At 35.3% G+C, this 20936-nt stretch overlaps 1 protein-coding gene across 4 annotated transcripts in view; it reads left to right on the top strand.

The window, feature by feature from the left end:
* TMEM196 (transmembrane protein 196) overlaps positions 1-13993 on the top strand; it is a 57984-nt gene extending 43991 nt beyond the window's left edge. For 3 of the 4 annotated variants that reach the window (XM_004676753.2, XM_012721096.1, XM_012721097.1), the window contains exons 2-4: positions 998-1054; positions 7990-8244; positions 12139-13164. In XM_004676753.2, coding sequence (XP_004676810.1) covers positions 998-1054; positions 7990-8244; positions 12139-12198 — 372 coding nt within the window. In that variant the 3' untranslated portion in view covers positions 12199-13164. Of the gene's footprint in view, positions 1-997; positions 1055-7989; positions 8245-12138; positions 13165-13479 lie in introns of those variants that run through there. The other variant, XR_001145115.1, reaches the window with a different exon arrangement.
* Positions 13994-20936: the final 6943 nt, after the last annotated feature.

Genomic DNA, 20936 nt, shown 5'->3' with positions numbered 1-20936 from the left:
TGGATTCAAAAGACCCTAAGTGTTTCTATCCAAATTAAATAATTTACTTTTTTCTGATAACCAAAATGTTTACTGATAAACAGCTGCTTTTTGCAAAGAAATTAAGTCACCAATGTGTTTCTTTGTAAGAAATTACATGACATCAAAGACTTCATTCCCTGGTTCTTCTGATCTTTCCACAAGGGCATTATTACTGGTAGAATGAGGAGGTAGCTATTTTATCTGACATCATTTGAGAGATGAAAGAATGTCTCTATAGAAAATCATCTCACGGCAGGCCCTCCCTGGCGGCCCAACTGGGTTAAAGCACGATCCCCGGTCCCCGGTCCCCGGCCAGGGGGTGACCCCCATGGCGCAGCAGACCTCTCTTGTCTCATCTTCTGCTCCCCTCAGAAGTGTATTTCGGTGCATCTGCCTGTTCTGCTCCCCTCTCTGTCTCCGGTGAATTTTTTCACCCACACATTCCTCTTCCAGCTCCCTCCCCCCCCACCTCTGGCCTGTACTTTAGTTCTTGTATTCATAAATAAATAAATCTTTAAAAAGAAAGAAAAACATCTCCCTGCAGGATGCATTATCTTTTATTGGTGATAGATTCCCTGCTGGTAGTTGAGCCAGTTGACTTAATAGCTTGTATGAATGATTGCAATCTTACCACTTTTTTTTCCCTGAAAAGGGAAAAGAAAAGACAAGAAGGCCGGGAATAGACACAGGACCAACGGCACTCTGAATTAATTTACTTCATAATTTTGCCTGGTGGTAAAGCTGATTATATTTTTTATTTAGTTCACCATTATTTATATTAACCTTGAAACTATAGATTTAGATTTGAATTTTTTCCCTTCCTATTCTAGAAGGAGATATTTTCCTTTCCAACATTTGATAGGATTGTAAAATTTCTGAGCTTCCTAGAGCAAGTGTCATGAATGAACTGTAAATTAAAAACTAGGGGTTCTCTTATCTTTGGATATGAAATAATTGTTCTTCTTTTCCTTTTCAGTTTCTACTCTGTGGCATCTGTGGGATATTGTGCGCCAAAAAAAAATCTGGACTTGTCGTAAGTTTCTGCCTTGTTTGTATTGTGCATTGAAGTGTTTGAAATGTAGGAACCTTAAAATGGAAATGATTACTAGCCAGCATTCATAACTCATTCAATACAAAAAGAAGACTGACAAGTAAATCCTGCCTTTTTTATTTTCAAAGAAAACCAGCAAGATTATTAGAGACTATGACAAAATGAAAAAAAGAAAGAAAAGCTTTGATATAGTCTTTAAATACATGAATATGTGACCCCTAATGATTGCTGTGGATAGCAGTCCCCACTTTCTAGTTTACAGACTCCCAGTCATATAAATCCTTCAGTAAGCTGAAAAAGATATAACTTAAGTTCATGGGAAATTTAACTGTTTAAATATGGAAACTACTCTAAGGATTACTAGCTTTGTTTGACTGTGAAGTTAATTTTGCAAAGCAGTAAAACAGCTGTGTTGTTATAGTTACAGTTAATTCTCAATTTTTAAATTTAATTTAATTTTATCATGGTGAATATAAATATAAGTGTTTACAGATGTTTTAGGGCACTGTCCTGCGTTTTGGGGGGTATGGAACATGCTTCCAGTTAACTCTACTGTTGGCAGGAGAACCTCTGCATCCTGAAGTATGGATTACCCAAGGCCTTCCATAACTTAAGAATTTTGAAAGAAACAAAAAGTGTGACTTATTTCATTGAACACATTAAGAAAGATCATAGACCTTGATAATTTGGCAAAATAATACTACCTAATAAAGCCTAGAATGATCTTTAAACCTAAAAGGATTTTTTAAAATAATATAATAGTTTATTTTATATAATTTTGTGCCTTTTCCATCTCAGTTGTAATCCCTGTGAACTTCCCATCACCACAGTTCAGTGTACTTCCCCTGCCCCCACCCCACATTTTTCATCCCATTCCCCACTCCACTCCAAATGTCTCTGGTATATAGTTGTTCATTATTATTATTACTTTCCCCCCAATCCTTTATGTTCCTGCTATGAGTAAAACCATCCGGTATTTTCCCTTTTCTTTCTGGCTATTTTCACTAAGCACAATCCCTTCCAGCTCTATCCATGTTGCTGCAAAAGACATGTGTTTATCTTTTTTCATCGCTGAGTGATATTCCATTGTGTATATATATCACATCTCCTAAAAAGATTTTTTTTTAATATTCATACAGAACTGGGGTACAGGCCAGAGATGCGGAGGGTGAGAGGATTCACCAGAGACAGAGTGGGGAGCAGAACATGCAGATCAAAGAAGTACACTGCTGAGAGGAGCAGGAGAGGTCTGCCACGCCATGTGGTCACCTCTGGGGCAGGCAGGAATCGAACTCATGTGGAAGTGACTCAAGCCTCTTAGTGCTGTGCTTTAACCCGCTGCGCCACTAGGAGGGCCCTAAAAAGATTTTTTTAAGGCAAGTTCAGTTAACTAAGGGTAGGGAATGGTGTTATTAAAGTTATTTTTAACTCCTTTTTCTAACTGCATCTTTTTCTGTGAGACTCTATTGTACAAAAACGATGAGGCACCCAGTGTTTTAGAAATGTGAGATATAATTGACTTTTTTTAACCTTCAGATTTAGAAGAAAACATTTTGGAGGCTTTTAATTTGTATCTATAATTCTTTCATCACTCTTTAAACAAGGCCTTCATTCTTTCTTTCTTCTACTAAGACTTCATGGATCTGCTTACAACTTGAGAGGCAGAGGTCTCAGTGAAAGTTGGGGAAGTAAAGGAGGAGGAGAGAGAGGGAGAGAAAAGAAGGGGAGATGTCTAATCAGTTTGGATTACTAGAACAAATTACCATAAGTTTAGTGACTTACAAACAACAGAAGTTTATTTTCACAGATCTGGAGGTCCTAGATCAGAGTGCCAGTATAGTGGGGTTCTGGTGGGGAGTTCTCTGTAGGGTTTCTAAAACCTGGGTCTGCCATTACATGGCAAAAGCGAGAAGAGAATTCTGTCTCTATCTCTAGGGTTTCTTTTATAAGAGACCAGATTCCATCTCTATGACCTAATTATCCCACAAAAGTCCCACCTCACAAGTTGTCATATGAGGGATGAGATGTCAGCATGTGAGTTTTGGAAGGGCACACAGATTTGTTCAATAGCAGAGGGAAATGACAGGAAGAGAAGAGAAATATATATATTGAGCACAGGTAATTTTTTTCTAATTCTTTTATAAGACATAAAAGAAAAAAGTCTTAAAATCTGAACGTTTTTGAAACTACCACCCACATTACCCTTCCATGCTACCTGAAGTTCCTCTACACTTTACTCAAACGATGTGAAATTCTAGGTTCCAAGTGTCTCTGAAACCTAGAATTTCAGTCTTATGAAATTTGAAAGTAATGCATGGTCATAACTTGGGTATAGATTTTAAGATTTTTTTTTTTTAAGATTTTATTTGTGCATACAGAATTGGGATACAGGCCAGAGATGTGGAGGGTGAGAGAATTCACCAGAGACAGAGTAGAGTGCAGAACAGGCAGATGGACGACATACACTGCTGAGGGGAGCAGCGGGCGGGTCAGGAGAGGTCTGCCACGCCATGTGGTCACCTCCGGGGCAGGCGGGGATCGAACTCATGAGGAAGCGGCTTTAGATTCTCAGTGCTGTGCTTTAACCCTCTGCGCCACCAGGGAGGGCCCCGATTTTAAGATTTTTAATCCTTACATTAGAAGGTTCTGTACCCATATGTTAGTGAAGTGCCATGCCTTTAAAACTTAATGAAAATAACCAGGAGAGAGAGATCTTTCCTGCAATTGCAAATTAGTTCTGTCACTTATTTCTTTAATTAAAAGTAATTCATTACTTAAAGGCTAGATGTAATATCTTTCAATATTTTCTAAGAATGAGTAGACACCAAAATATATTCCCTGTAACTTCATGTCACCTGTCCATACTTTACAATAGAATATAAGTGGCTGGCCCTTCCTGGTGGTGCAGCAGGTTAAAGCACAGCACTAAGAAGCTTAAACCACTTCTGCATTAGTTTGATCCCCTCCTGCCCCAGAGGAGATCCACATGGCGGAGGCAGACCTCTCCTGACCCGCTCGCTGCTCCCCTCAGCAGTGTACTTCTTCGATCTGCCTGTTCTGCATACTCCACTCTGTCTCTGGTGAATCTTCTCACCCTCCGCATCTCTGGCCTGTACCCCAGTTCTGTATGACTAAATAAATAAATCTTTAAAAAAAAAGAAAGAAAAGAATATAAGTGGCTGATTCAACTTAAAATCGAGAGCTACGAGTTCATATTTTTGATATGGCTGACTTATTGGGCAATCAATTTTCAGTATTATGTTTCATTAACTCTAAAAATATTATACTCATCTATCGCCGGGTTTTTAGTGTTGGTCATAAATACTAAGACAAACACTATAAAGAAGCCAAATTAGGTTGGAGAAACAAAATGAACTACCTGTCGTATTTTTTGGCCATATGTTATGTCATTACTTGATTTCAGACATCTATGGCCTTGCCCTACTTGTAACTGACATGTGACTTTAAGGAATTCCTCTGAATTCCCTGATTGAGTTAAATTTCCTTTCTCCCTCTCTGAGCATAGCCATCTCTCTGCCCCTTTTAGCTGTATCATTTTTAGTGAGATAACATTGTTTTAAAACACTGTATATGTTTTAGGGATATAGGTTGCCTCCTCTTCAGACATTATGTTACCACACTATGCCTACCACCAAAGCACCCATAATCCTGACCACCAAAGCACTCATAATCCTGCAGCCCACTTCACTGGATACCCACCTCAATTTGTTTCAGAACCCTACCTTCAACTTTTTATACCCTCAGTTATACAGATAGTTTATTTTGCTTCAGTTTTTTTCTGCCCCTTCATGTTGTTTCTTTTGTCACACATGACTGAAATCATCTGGTGTTTGTCTTTCTCTAACTTATTTTGATTAGCATAATACACTTAGTTCCATTCTTGTTGCAAATGGCAAGATTTTATCTTTGTTTTTATAGCTGAGTAGTATTCTATTAGGTAAATATACCACATATTTGTAATCTACTCATCTGTTCTTGAACACTTAGGTTTTTTCATATTTTGATTATTATAAATTGGACTGCAATAAACATAGGACTTCACATATCCCGTCAAATTAGTATTTTTGCATTCTTTAGCTTGACCTATGAGTGTGTTTAGATCACATGGTAGATACACTTTTAATATTTTGAAAAACCTCCTTACAATTTCCACGGTCATCTTACCCAAAGCAACATACAAATTAAATGCAATCCTTACAAAAGTTGCAATTTCATTCTTAACAAAAATATAGCAAACATTACTGAAATTTATATGGAATAACTAAAGGCCCCAAATAGTCAAAGCAATTCTTGAAAAAAAAAAAGAACAAAATTATCACACTCCCAGATTTCAAACAGTAATACAAAGCTATTGTCATAAGAACAGTATGGTATTGGAATAAAAATAGACACAGACCAATGGGTTAGAATTGAGAGCCCCAATATAAATCCATACTAATGTGAACAGTTACTTTACAACAAAAGAGCCAAGAATATACAATGAAGAAAGGAAAGTTTCTTTAACAAAGGGTGTGGGAAAACTGAAAAGTCATAAGCTAAAGAATGAAACTAGACCAGTATCTCACATGATACACAAAAATTAACTCAATGGATTTAAGACCAGTTACTAAGAACTGAATACAAAATACATAGAAGAAAACATGAGCAAAGCACTGTGTAACATTGACTTCCATGGTGTCTTGGGGATTTGACTCTAATAGCAAGGAAAATAAAAGCAAAATAAACAAATGAGATTAACCATGAAACTAAAAAGCTTCTTCAGAGTGGAGGAAATTATCATTACAATTTAAAAACACCCTAAAAATAGGAGAAAGCATTTTTACATTTTACATTTATACTTTATAGTAACATGCCAAAGGGTTAATATCGAGATTTACAAAGAATTCATATAACTTAACAACAACAAACAAATAACCTGATCAAATAATGGGCAGAAGAGCTAAGGAGACACTCCCCCAAGAAGTCACACAGAATGACTAACAGGGACATGAAAACATGTTCATCATCACTTATCAAGGAAATGTAATTGAAAAACACCTCACACTCATGGGAATGGCCCTTATCAAAAAAGCAAAAAAAAACTCAAAACAAGTGTTGGTGAGGGTATGGAGAAAAAGGAAGCCTTATACACTGTTGTTGGGAATATAGACTGGCCATCATCCCTGTTTCTTAATACTTGCCATGTCATGTGAAACTGACTGTTCTCTCATGCAAACTACAACGCACTCAAAGGAAATAACTATAAATTATTCATTTTTTGTAATGCTAGTTGCTGCTTCAGAAGGAACTAGCAGATGTTAGGGGTTAATAAGTGCTTGCTAAATTCAACTTATTTCAAACAGCAAACTATGCCTAATAATGTAAAATTAAACATTAAATTAAGTTACATAATTGTTTGCTCTGTGGAATTATGCTGAAGGAGGAGATCTGCACAGTCTGGGAAGGTTTTCTGAGGAAGTTAAGACTTGATGGGGTACTTCCATCTAGGAGCAATCCAAGGAAAAGCAAAATTATTTCAAGAAAATTTTAAAAAATGTCATAAATGTGGGAATGCACAATTTGTATTGATGAATAATACAGATGACAGGAAGAGAGTATTCCAGGGAAGTATAGAAATAAGGTTGGATAATTAAGCTAATAACACACTATGAGTTTTCGTGAAAACTCATATAATTTAGAGTAGATACAAAAACAAAAGCATTAAAACAATTGGACTATTCATATAAATTTATTAAATATTCACAAATACAGGCACTTCACAGAAATACTATGCTTGGGGTCTGTCAGAAATTCTATTTTATTTAAGTTACATAAAAATGCTTACCTCTCTGTCTTTTCTAGCTCTATTAAAAGAAACCTGGATTATGTAAAATCAAAAGCAAAGCTGTATCCTATGTTTCTCCCAAACAACCATTCAAATAGTATTTTTGGAGCTTCTGTTGTATATTCTTCATTGTTGTATCAAAGAGTCACAACACATTTGTAAGATATGACTCCAACTCATTGACAGGCCCTGACTTACATATGGAGAAAAAAAAGTGAAATACAAATTATGACAAAAGGACTTAAGGATATTCCCTAAGGTTATATCTCTAGACAGAATAAATAGGTAGAATTAATGGTAATTCAATGAGAAGATTTTAAGGTATTTTGGTGAGAGTGACATACTAAAACCAGATTTGAAGTCAGAAAATCCAGACTCAGTTTCTAAATCTGAGAGTTATCTCCTCACCATTCATTTTCTAAAACTCCTTATCTCAAAGGAATTCTGGGTGAGTTAAATGAGATGTCATCTGTTTAAGTTCTTGGTATAGTAGATTTTTTTTTTTAAAGATTTATTTATTTGTGCATACAGAGCTGGGGTACAGGCCAGAGGCTCAGGGGCGGCGATAGGATTCACCAGAGACAGAGTGGGGAGCAGAACAGGCAAATCGACCAAGTACACTGCTGAGGGGAGCAGCGGGCGGGTCAGGAGAGGTCTGCCACGCCATGTGGTCACCTCCGGGGCAGGCAGGAATCGAACTCATGCGGAAGTGGCTTTAGCTTCTCAGTGCTGTGCTCTAACCCTCTGTGCCACCAGGGAGGGCCCAAAAGTAGATATTTTTTAAATAGTACCTCAATCTGATTCTACCTAGACAACTTCTATTCTTGAGTTTTTAAGTGTATGGAGTCAGCGATTAATTACTGACTGTACCTAACTGTGCCCACTGTGGTCTGTGTCCTCTCCATTGAATGAGCACGCATAGACAATGATGAACTGATGAGTCTGTTCCTCTAGGAACACCAAAAGCACCTTTGCTTTAGGGTCCATCAGCCACCTGTGATGTGCAGGACATGCACAGTGTTCAGGTCAGTCTTGCTCCATCAACTTTACCACCCCTTCTGTTCCATCTCAGATGATCCTCTTTTCTGCCTGCTGCATCTGTGGGCTCATTGGGGGCATCCTGAATTTTCAATTCCTCCGGGCAGTGACAAAGAAGACGTCGTCCCTCTATCCTCTGCATCTGGCCTCCATGTCGCTTGCGTGCATCGGCATCGGGGGTTGCACACTGTCTTCATGGCTCACGTGTCGACTTGCCAGCTATGAACAGAGGAGGATGTTTTCAGAACGGGAACATTCGCTGCATCACTCTCATGAAATGGCCGAGAAAGTGAGTCTGTGCTTTTTCTTCATCACTGCAGTCAACTTGCAGCTTCAGATGAGAAGTTGAGGAACTGGATTTTATAAAAATGCAGCCCATTGGACTGAGCATTGAAATTTTAAAATTATTTTTCCTCTAATTCTGGTGACAACTATTTGCAGCATCATTTGTCATCCTTTCTATATGAAAATACAGGTCCTAAAATAGAATTTCATAAAATATTGAGTGCCTTCTAAATATGGATTTTTATGTATTATACTGAGGAAAAACATGTAAACTAAATTTATTCTCCACTCAATAATTCCAGTTTTAGAAATTGGATGAATCCCTCTTTCTAGTTTACCCCTTGTCCTTGTAAGTAGATGCATTTGATTATGTAAATTAGATTTCCAAGCATAAATAGATCTTTTAATAAGGCAACAAAAAGCCTTGCCAGTCAGTGCAGATATTACATTCCACATAAAGCTTCATTTAATTCTTATCTAAACTTTATGCATACTTGGTAATTTTGTCTGTATTTTGAAAAATATTCCTTACATAGTTGTTTTATGAAACCTAAATGGGTCTTACATTTATTACCTAAGAGGACAAACAGAATAGTGTGTCTACTACATTTGCACATATTTCTTAATTCAGTTTCTGCTACTGGGTTAATGAAGGAAAAGTAGAAACTTCTATAAAATCAACTAAAACTAAGATAATGTCCACATCATATTTTACTTTATATGGAGATGAAACTGCATATCTACAGAAAACAGGAAAGAGGAGCAAGAGTTACTACCACATATTTATGTTACCTGAAAAAATTACTTTGTTGTTTTATATATTTCCATTTCATATACAGTTTACATATTCAAATTAGGAGAGTAGATAGAATTATGTGTTCCAAACTGGCAGTTTTAAAGAGCCCTATCTCTGTCCTTAAGAATAGTTCAAATAGCAAGCTAGGTAATTAAAATAAATGAATTGGTTAAATAATAGGCTATCATTCTATATTTAGATAGGGGCTCCTTCATGCTCGATTTTTATGCTAGTGTGATTTCATTTTTTATGGATATGTTTTGCAATATTTATTGTATGATTATTATATTTATATTAGAGATTGAGGGCAATTGAAATTACCGACTTGCCCAGCTGCCCGGTGGTGGCCCCGACACCAGAGTTACCTACAAGGTACGCTGACTTCTAGGGAGTTACCATGTTGTGATGTCTGCAGGAACAACTGCTGCTTCTAGCAAGCCATGATGTCAGCAGTTCAGTCTGGGCTGATGCTGTGATGTTGTTCCTCAAAGTATTGTTTCCATGAAAGCTACTTTGAGGACCTGACATGGATCTACATGGCAGAGTCTTGCAGCTTGAAAGTTGGTTGAGTATTTAAAATATTCAGCCTGCCCATAACCATCCAAACACATTTCTGCTTGGATGATTCACAGCTCCTGTATTCTCTGCTACCTCATGATTTTGACTCAGTACCATCGTTCACACACCAGAGTTTTGTTTTTAATAATAGATGTGCTTGACACAGACAGACTGTGTCTCTCCCTCATGTCAAAATTGCCTGAGAAGAAACCTCAAGTTTCACAATAATACAATACAAAATTATGTATGAAAACTTTTACTTATAAAATTATTGGATGCATTGCCTTTCAAATTTCTTACCCACATTTTAGATTGATAAAAATAAATGCTTTCCATTTTTGCTTTGGTTAAATATATTTGGACATAGAGAAATAATGTATTTGCAAGTAGAGAAAGATATATAGATACTATGTCCCAATGCAGAAAATGTATCCATTTTCAAATAGTCACATTTGTTCCTCTTGCAATTTAGAATATAATCTTCCTATTTAATTAAACATGCCTATTTGCAAAGATACTCATCTTCTTTTTTTAGATACTCATCCTTTTGAAAACTAATTTTTACTGTTATTTCCCATCGGAGATTTTGTCAGTTTCTATTGTTTGAAGACTATATATTAGATCAGTTTTCATTAAGAAAATCCTTTACTTTGTAAAATTTTAAAAATTTGGATTTTCCCAAGAGGCCCTACAATAATAAATTATGTATTAGAATAGTTTTGTTTTTAATGCAACGTAATTTTAGAATGAAAAAATATACTTAAGAATCTTGTTTTTATGGTTTCCTTGGACAATTGTTTCTTTGTTATAGGGGGAGTAATAGAAGAGGAAGTATAAATAAATGTTACATATCAGTTTGGAAGAATCTTATCTATCTTGCCACCAATCATGAGGTCTTGAATGAAGTCTCAAATCAGGTTTCTTATCTCTAAACTTTACCTCAGACCAATGACCCCCATATTTTCAGGCCTACTTTTACCACACATAACTCTAGCAGAATCAGTCTCTAAATAAAACTAAACTGTATATATCACCAGACCATAGAGGCAGGCTGCTGGTAGCTCGGGATTTTCTCTCCTTTCTAACATAGGTTTTACCCTGAAGGGGTTTGTGTTTTCTCACTTTTGGGGGTGTATGCCTCACCTCCTGAGGGAGACATAATGAAAACCCATGTGCAAGACAGCCCCCCCACAAAACTTAGAAGGAACCTAAGACAGATAGATCTTAATGTGAAAGGAGAAGATATCTCCAAAAATATTGTCTCCTTTGCCAAGACTTTCCTTAAAGAAACTTGCCCATTTCCTAAGAGACAACAGAGTTTTTAACAGCTAATTTCAAGTCAGGACAATTTCTATCTTCAATTTCTTAATGCTCCTCCTAAGTACCTTTGAAAGCCACTCAAGACAAAAAGTTTTACTTTCTCTCATCTCTTACACTGAATGTTAGACTAGACTAAAACTGAGGCTTGAATATCATTTTTTTAAAATAAATATTGGAAAAGTTGCAAAAGTATAGACATTACTCTTAAATATTCAGTTCACCCAAAATAAAAGTCATCCAAACTGATACATGAGATCATTGTGAAATAAACTTTCATTTGAATTGTTTTTACCAGTCTTTTGCAAATAGGCTTGTTCAACTGTGAAAAGATGTTGTCATCTATTTTTTGATAGTATTACCTAAATATTATGACATGTATACTGAATGGATATATGTAACATGAATGAGACTCACTGCTCATTACCCTTTATTATATAGGAAAGAGCTTAATGTTAATGAAACACATGAATTCAGAACATCTAAATTTTTCTTAAGTTAATCTATTTTCTATTATTGCAAATGGAACTTTGATGTTAGTTCATTCTTTGTGTCTAAATTTTCATTGCCTTTTCACATAGTTTTCCTTATTCCCTTGTTAGTAATTGGTCTCTTAAAACATGTTAAGAAGTTTTACTATTTGTTTGTTTTTTGTTTTGTTTTTTTTTGTTTAACTGTAAGAATGACAGTGTAATGAGAAACAATCTTTCTTTTTGTGATTTATGGGTGATTCATAGTGACAAAGAAGTAATCCTGCCTTGTGGGCCTTCCTTGGTTTTTAGCAAGATGGCCACACCATTTTCTATACAATGAGGTAACCCCCTAGACTCCCCTGGCTTTCTGTTGACATGCTGTTGACAGGCTCAGTAGAGCAGCATCTGCTTTGGAAAAACTTGGGCATTTAACCTACTTTTTCTTTCTAGGTGAGGTTTTTTTCAAAGTAGAGTTGAGGCACAAAAGGGAACCTCAGGGTACTGGGGAGAGATTAAACTGTTTTTGTGGGTCGCAGACTTTGGCCTAAGTCTGTCACTTCAGCATTTTTATGTGTGCCAAGATGCCATAAAATTTCATTTCCTCAAATGCAACAATACCAATCTTTGTCCTTCCCCTAAATTCAGCAAATTTTTCAGTGGTTTGAAAACTTCTATTTTACAAACCCATTAGCAATTAAATCAATGTTTTGCTCTGAATGTGAATTTTAATAAATTAATGTTATTTTTCTAACAGGAAATGACAGACAACATGAGCAACGGAGGACCACAGTTGATATTTAATGGAAGAATATAATGAATGTTTTCAAGAAATAAACACTTTCTAGGATTTTCATGAGGCAAGAAAATACCAAAGGACTAGGAGAAAAAATTGAAAACAGTTTTTGCATTTGCTGTTCTCTCTCTCCTGTGCACACACTAAAATTATTCGTCTGCAAGTTTGCCTCATTTATTTCTTCGGCTTTTTTTAAATTGGGTGAAATCTTTCAGAAATGTTCTAGCACGGTAATTTCAATATTCTTTCTAGATTGTTCTAATGAAAACATTTCAGAAAAAGAAAGAGGAAGTGGATGAAAGAGTCACATTCTAGACAAACACTATTTGCTTAGTATGAGTGTCAGATTTGTAATGACATTTCATATAAATCATTAAAAAGCGAGACTATCAGTAAATAACATCACTTAATTAATGTCTTTGTTTTGAAAGACGATGGCTTCAAGAATGCCACAATCCAGCACCTCAGCAATGCCTTGTTATAAAAATATTGTAATTATTTTCAATTTGTGAATGAACTCTATTTCATAATTTATTTGTAAACAATAAAAAATAAAGTATTAAAAAGACATTTTTTAGAGACAGACAATACTAATCTGTATGATATTTTTGCATTTTTGCACAAGCGTGAAAACTTGTAAATGAATATCATTCATGAGAAATAAACTTGTTTTGATCGTACTGTGAAGGTTGATCTGCATGTTCATGAATTAGCTAAAGAATAAAATCAAGTATGTGTGTGTGCGTGTGTGTATGTATACTACTGTAAATATAGTAAATATATACAGCATATATTTATAGAATTCATGAATGTAAATAGGTAGGAAAAACCTGTGATTCTCTGGTTGTTACCATGAATCTATTTCCACAGAGATGGAAAAGCAGTAAAATGTTCAAGGTTTTCTGTGCACTTAAAATCACATATTTGATTTTAACTAAATTAGTTCATTCTTATTCTTTTTATTATGTCTGTTGTGTGTAAATATCATTGTGGCAGATAATTATGGAATTGAATAATATGAGTAATATATTATAAAGATAGATTATTTAACTATTTGATTATATTTTACTATTATTATGGTTATTATGTAATACTAGTTAATACCAATTTATAAACATTCAGTCACACACACTTCCACTTTACAAATATAGATCTAATGACTGATTATTCATGACATTCATATTTCAAATATTTTACGGTTCAATTAAATAATATAAAAGGACAAATTGAGATATACCCAAAAGATGAAATAACTTTGCTCTAATTTAATTTAGATTTGTTTTGTTTTGTTTTGTTTTACAGTTTCTATGACACAGTGCAGGCAAACAATTTTTAAGAATACATATATCCAAAGAACCTGAAAGAGCTGTCTATAGAGGGAAAGAAAAAGGTAGGATTGTATTTATATAGCTAGATTTAATCCTTCTTTTCCACAATGGAATATTAAAAAAGCGACCTATGACAATACATACAAGCAAGAAGATAGCATAATCTCTGAAGTTATTTATGAGAATATAACCTTTGGCACCAAATAAAGAAAATGCTAATATTTTAAAAAATATATAACTCTCATATACTTTGCTTTCCCCAAAGCTTGTCATTTTTCATTCATTTTTATGAGTTATTTGCTTGAACCATAGGTAAATTAACACTTTTACTATCTAGTATGAGAATGTGTTATACTTTAGAAGCAAAATGTGCATTTTAGCTATGCTAACAAAATAACAACAACTCCAGCTAATGGAAATCTGAATGTCTTTTAATTTTGGAGCAACATGTTAAATCAGTTCATAAGAAAATCTGGCTATATATATATATATATATATATATATATTCAAATAACTGAACTATAGTTGTTGGATGTAGTTTTTGAAGTTGCCTAACTTAATTTGGATAACTTCATTAACTATTAGATTGGAGAAATTGTCCAAAAATGCAACATCAGAAAATGAATCGACATCATTGCCATTCATTTAAAGCCACAAGCAGTCATGATCTTTGTTATTGAAAACCTAAACTATATAATGGAGATATTTTGTGTGTTTATGGTTTTACTGAATTATCTGAGGATGTAGTTTTGTACTGAAAGAATAACCACCAATTCTAATTTTAGGTGGTATTTCTTTGTAGACATGTTTGTATAATACAGAGTTTAAATAACAGTAAGATGTTTTAATGCCTTTTAAAATAATTTATGAAATCATACATTAAAGGACAAAAGTAGGCATATCATTATGTTGACATAGCATTAAGAAGAAATACAGTCATCACAATTATACAAATAGTTTACAGTGTATTTAACCAAATATAGATATATATATATTTCAGTGTAATTATTTTCACTTAATGTTTTCAGGACTCAGTTGTTAGAGTGATTTATTTAGAATGTGTAGTTATTCTTTTTGAGATAAGTGGGGGAAGTTATGAAGACATTGTTAAAGTACTTGAATTTTTAATTTTCACAATACATTGAGTTATGAACTAGAATATTTGAAGTGATTCCAATTTTAGCATAAGCTTACCCTTGGGGAAAAATAATATGATACTAAATTAGAAAAAAAATGTGAAACTAATTTGGTTGGTATGCTATCAAGACTAGCTACAAAAAGGCTCACATATTGTAAGTATAAAAAACAAAAGAGAATGTGTACTTGTAAGTTTTTAAATATGTGTGTTTGTGTGTGTACACACATATGATTATTCGGATTGGAATATGGGGGGGGAGTTGTGACTACTGATATGCCTATGTAATAAAATGGTGTTTTGAAATTACATATGATGTGGAATTTCTTTTTGTTATGATACAGAAAATAGTTTTCCCATGATAGCTAAATGAATAAATGTGCTGTTTTGAGATTGGCAGGGAACAGATTGCTGTTTGTTGGGGAAAGATAAACCCAACTAGATATGGAATTGAAAAAGCATTATTAGCAATAGGAAAGATTAGAATATGCTCAAATATAAAGAGGGAGTATTTGAAGATATAGGACAACATGTGAATAGTAAGAAAGTAAAGTCCTTTGAGAGTGCAGGAAGAAATAAAATGTGGACCACAGGAGACCTAATTCATTCTTGGTAGGACTAAGATTGCAGAAGAACTCACAAATGAAATCACAATATTTAGACAACTCTGTTGGCCTATTTGGGCTTGTTAATTGACTCCTGCTGGCATTTGGGTAAACAATTGTACAGAATTTCCTATACATTCCAGGTCATTAAGTACGCCTGTTTTTATCCACTACATACCATAAGGATAACTCTGTCATTGCAATAACTCTGACAAATTTTCACCTCTTTGATACGAAAGAGTTGTCCCTAATGTAGCACCACTGAGAACAACCCTTGAACATGATCCAAAGCAGCCAGTGTTAATGCTGTATCGGAGCATAGGTGATGTTAATGCAGTGCTAATGCTCAAGCCCATAAACACTATTGTAAGGCCGACCTGTATTACTGATCCAGTAGTCACTATCCTCTCCACTTGGTTGTTTAATTCAACTACAAAGGAGCTAAATACTCAGTTTCTCTGTTGAATAAGCTACAATCTACTACATAGCTACTTAAGGACAATGACTATAAAAATTTCCACACTCTCAGAAAATTTGATAAAACGGTACTAGTCACAAGCACATACAGAATTGCTTACTTCAGTACTTACCCAGGTTCTTCCCCAACCACCCGGTATTCATTGTAATAGATCACCCTAAAAGAGTTGGTTAGACTACTCCATGGAATTCCAAGTTTATGGACCAGTAAAACTTGAGGCCTAAGCAACAGTAGCAAATGTATAGAATAGGCTGAACCTATAATAAATTGAGAAGTTGCTTTCGAGATTTTATATTTTAAAAATTTTGTTTATAGAAAGACTGCTAAATCTCTGAATACTTTGACATTAACTAAATATTGTATAATTTCTATGTTTGAAGAAATTTGCCACTCCTACTACCTGTCATGCAGTGAATAATCCACATTTCTGGTGTGTGGGAAGGTAAGAACATCAATAGATTACTTTACACTATTTTTTTAGTGACTTAGTGCAGGAGTAGCTTACTCAGAAAATTATGTCCCAAACTACATTTTCGAAGATTATTTAGCAAACGTGTTTCAGAAACTTAGAGTGAGCATCTTAAGTGCCATTTGGTTAGAAACAGTTTCCAAATAAAGTTTCAGAAATTGGCATCACTTCATTCTTTTCTTCGTTAAATCATTTTCTGGAAACATATGTAATATTTCTTACTCTAAGTGTATGACAGCCAAGAAATTTAATTATTCCAAATCCATAAATCACAGGTTGTCACGTATTCATAGCAGAGGAAACCAATTCAGAAATCGCTGGAAATGTGAATGCTAGTAAAATTAGGCAGAAGGCCAATTTTATTTTACTACTTTTGCCATGAAAACTATTTACTGAAGATGAGTCTTCACTAGGAAAGTATTTCCAAAAATATTTGTTGAAAAAAGCCAAGTTTTGGATCTAAATTTTTGTTTAATATTCAAACATCTACATCAACTCATTATTGAGAGATAAGGTTCAGTTAATTGGAAATCTTGAAGGACTAGGATACATCTTACCTTCCCTTCACATCAGTTAAGGACTATTTTTCCCCATAACACCAAAGGATCTACATCAACAATAGCAAAACATTTTAAGCCATTTCTCCAAAGGCAAAATATATTATAACCCTAAATTTTGCCAGAGATAATAACTTAAACTAAAAGCTTCACAGGAAAAACCTAAAACATAGTCCAGTTGCACCAAACCATGTGTTAATCACAAGGGGGTGGGATTCATGACAGCCACTGTTGTCAATTTGGATATGGTCACCACCTACGCACTAAGACTGAGGGACTAAAGCATCATTCTACATCATTTTGAGGGAGGGCTAGAAAAAAAATTCCTTGGGCCTTCCAGGGTCACTGCAGAAAAGCTACAGATCCATTTAGTGGGTCAGTTTCCCAGCCAACACAACCCCTCAGCTGGTCCCTCAAGTCAGGCAAAGAATGAAGCAACACCTAAACTTATATACATGTACGCTAGCAGCTGCCCAATTTACATAGCTGTCTAGATTTCCACTGCCCTCATCACTGTCCCCAAAAGTCTTGAGATCAGTGCTTCACTGTTGATTTATTTATTTTTTTGCTTGTAAGTTTAGTAGTACTTTTTTTTTTTAAGATTTATTTATTTGTGCATACACAACTGGGGTACAGGCGAGAGGCTCAGGGGTGGTGAGAGGCTTCACCAGAGACAGAGTGGGGAGCAGAACAGGCAGATCGACGAAGTACACTGCTGAGGGGAGCAGCGGGCCGGTCAGGAGAAGTCTGCTGCACCATATGGTCACCTCCGGGGCAGGCGGGAATTGAACTCATGTGGAAGTGGCTTTAGCTTCCTAGTGCAGTGCTTTAACCCGCTGCGCCACCAGGGAGGGCCCAGTATAGTAGTACTTTTAAATCAAGCTTCAAGGAGGGCAATATAACATAAAAATCTGTATTTTGTCATAAAACAAACTGCTGGAGAGTATGTCCATTTTCCAAGTCACAGTACCATGAGTAGTGGTGATATAAAACTACTGATTTTTACCAGCAAAAAATAATGATGCAGCTGGTGATATATAATTATACAGCAAACACTATTATGATGTACATTGTCTATAAATGTAAATAATATTCCTCTATCATAGTTATGTTCATTGGATATGAAATAAAGAAAAGTAGAAGACATCTATATTTTACATGAAAAGTGAGATCCTTCTGGCTATCCCCTTGAAAGAAAGCCATTAAACCAAATCATGCAGCATGTACATGCAACATATTATGCAATATGTGTGTGTGAACACATATATGAACCTAACACACTTAGGTTCATGAAATAAAGTACCAACTCTACCCATATGAATAGTCCCCTTTACTTGTGCTGCTGCTTCTGATTTCAAATCAAACTTCTAATTCTGTGACACCACAGTGACTTCATCTTCTGATACATGTATTTGAAACTAAGACTTTTACTTCTCTGCTTGGAAAGTCCACTTTGCCACTGGGTAACACAAATTAATTACTACTGTAATAATTTTCAAAAAAAAAAAAGATATTACAAGCACCCAAAGGTTATAAGAAGCCACATAAGAAAATATGCTCCATTAATAGCCATTTTGGTTAATGAGTTGAGAGTAAGGTGTACATCAAAATGTACCACATCTCTTTTCACTTTACTTTCCAACCACTGTCTTTAGAATGTAGTTAATGTCAAGGATTTGCTAGTTCACACCCACACAAACACTGCAGCCAGAAGGTGGCTTATTAAATGACAGCTTTAAAGTAATATTCAAGAAAATAAGAAATGAAATGATTTCCTATTTTTGTCCTGCTGTGATAAAAACAGATGGAAGCAAATGTCCACAGTTACTCTTGTAGGCAACATAGTTAATTTCTTAGCCAGATTCCTTGGATTTGAAAAAAAGTGCTGAAATTCACTTGAGTAAGGTCTATTTGGGGGAGAACTTGGGCCTTAGAAGAATCACTGAGCTTAGTCTTCATAAAAGGACAGAAAATTGTATGAAAATGGCATCATAGCCTCAGAAAATAGCCCTCAGTCTTTTTTTTTTTTAATTATTACAAAAGTTTATTTTTACATCATTTTGCACATTTTTTTTTTCCATCTCGATTGTAATCCCCGCGGGTTTCCCACCCCCCTCTCCCCCCTCAGTCTTTTCTGGTAACTTTTTCTCTCTCCTTAACCACCTCCAGTGGTTGTTTATAGCTACAGACACACTCACAGACACAGACCACAAATGATTTCATTATTTAAGCCAGTCTTCTCAACTCAACCTGCCATACAAAAGGGTTTTATAGTGGCCTTCCTGGCAATAATTGATAAATATTACATTATGTGTGTGAAGCTAAAGAATAGCTGTGATTATTTTCATTATTTGGCAAATATTATTATTGTGTTGGAACAGTCAAATGAAATAGTCAACCATATTACTAATCATCACTGTATTTTTATCAATTAAACTTGAATAAAAATAGTAATTCAGAGTTTCTCTGGTGTGTTCCAAATCTCATTAGAGGCACTGATTTCTCAAATGTCAGCGGCTATTATAATCGCTGGAGGTTGATTGCTGTGCTCCCCTTAGATTTTTGATTCAACAAGTCTGGGTGGGACTGAGAACAACTTCCCAAATGATGCTGATGTTTCTGGTCAAAAGACCTGACTTTGAAAACCACCTTATTAAATGACCTATGGACAGGTATATTTGAGTCATTTCATTTCTATAGCTTGCATAATGTTAAAATCTATTATATTAAATACAATGCAATGTATTCTATTTTTTTCAGTCACTCTAAACACAGTGTGCATCATTCTGTTCAGCAATATATTAAGTAGTAGGTTTTCGGTGTCAAAAATTTTATTTATTATTTATGCATACAAGAACTGGGGAATAGGTCAGAGTTGTGTTGGGGGGAGAGTGAGAGGATTCACCAGAGACATAGTGGGCAGCAGAGCAGTTGAATCTACTGAAACACACTGCTGAGGGAAGCAGCGGATCAGACTGGAGAAGTCTGCTGTGCCCTGTGGGTCACCTCCCCGGCTGGGACCAAGCTTGTGCTGCAGTGGCTGGTGCTAGCTTAATAGCCCTGAAACTTTAACACCTGCGTCACCAGGGAAGCCGTCAGAGTCAACATTTGATCCTAAATCCTTTTTTGAAGAACAATAACAAGTAATTACAAGTCTTTGTAATTTAGCTACCTTGATTCTTGCCATTCCTGCACTGGGTCAAAGCTTCACAATTTTAAAGCTCACATTTGCCATCTGCTGGCACATTTGCAAATTACAAGTGGTCTGTGGTGACCAATAGCTGCTCGATACACAGTGTGCTCGAGTTTTTGTTTGTATTTAGTTTCCTCGTTTCCAAAACTTCGTAGACAAACTTTAAACATGTTTTTCCCCTAAAAGCACGGTATTTCACAACTGACCAAGCTACTAAAAGAAAGCTGTTTCCCAAACTAAACATATTTTGTTTCAAACAACTAGCTTCTATTGAAAGCTATTTTAATTTTTCCTGCTGACAATTAAAATCACAAAATTGTACTCCAGGGTACATAGCTTAAGTCTAGTATAAGTACATTCTTTAAAGGCTACTAGGCTGAAATCTTTAATTGTTTTAAACTGAATCAAATGTGCGTATAGCTTTTTTATAATGGGAGTATACTGAGAAGCTGAAATTAATCGGGCTAGAAACACCAAAACCAAGCCAAATCATGATTTCTGGCGAACTAGGGTCAAGATGGTATCTAGATTATATTTATATTTTTATCCGAATTTTTCTCTTAAGTTTAGGGTCTACTATTTATTGAATATTCAACTTTGTAGCCCTAATAAGAAACAAGAATATGATAGCTAAAGTGGTAGTAATGGACTAAAATAAAAAACACATTATCAAGAACATAATAAAAATGGTTACAGTGTTTATTGTTGCACTGTCATTAACTTGTTCAAGCCTCACCACTTCTCCATACCATTATACTCTGTATTTCAGACTAGGATGTTCTCTTTCAAAAATATAAAACAGAGGCCTCCCTGGTGGCACAAGGGGTTCAAGTGCAGCACTATTATGAAGTTATCCACAGCTACTGCAGCATGAATTCCATCCCAGGCCAGGGAAGTGACCCACATGGCACAGCAGACCTCTCCTGTATTTTCCTGTATATCTCTCCTCAGCAGTGTATTTCAGTAGATCTGGCCTGTTCTGCTCCCCACTCTG

The sequence above is a fragment of the Condylura cristata genome, unplaced genomic scaffold, assembly GCF_000260355.1.
Source record: "Condylura cristata isolate star-nosed mole 26May11 unplaced genomic scaffold, ConCri1.0 scaffold00005, whole genome shotgun sequence".
NCBI classification, from domain to species: Eukaryota; Metazoa; Chordata; class Mammalia; order Eulipotyphla; family Talpidae; genus Condylura; species Condylura cristata.
This window is presented reverse-complemented; position numbering and strand designations above follow the sequence as displayed.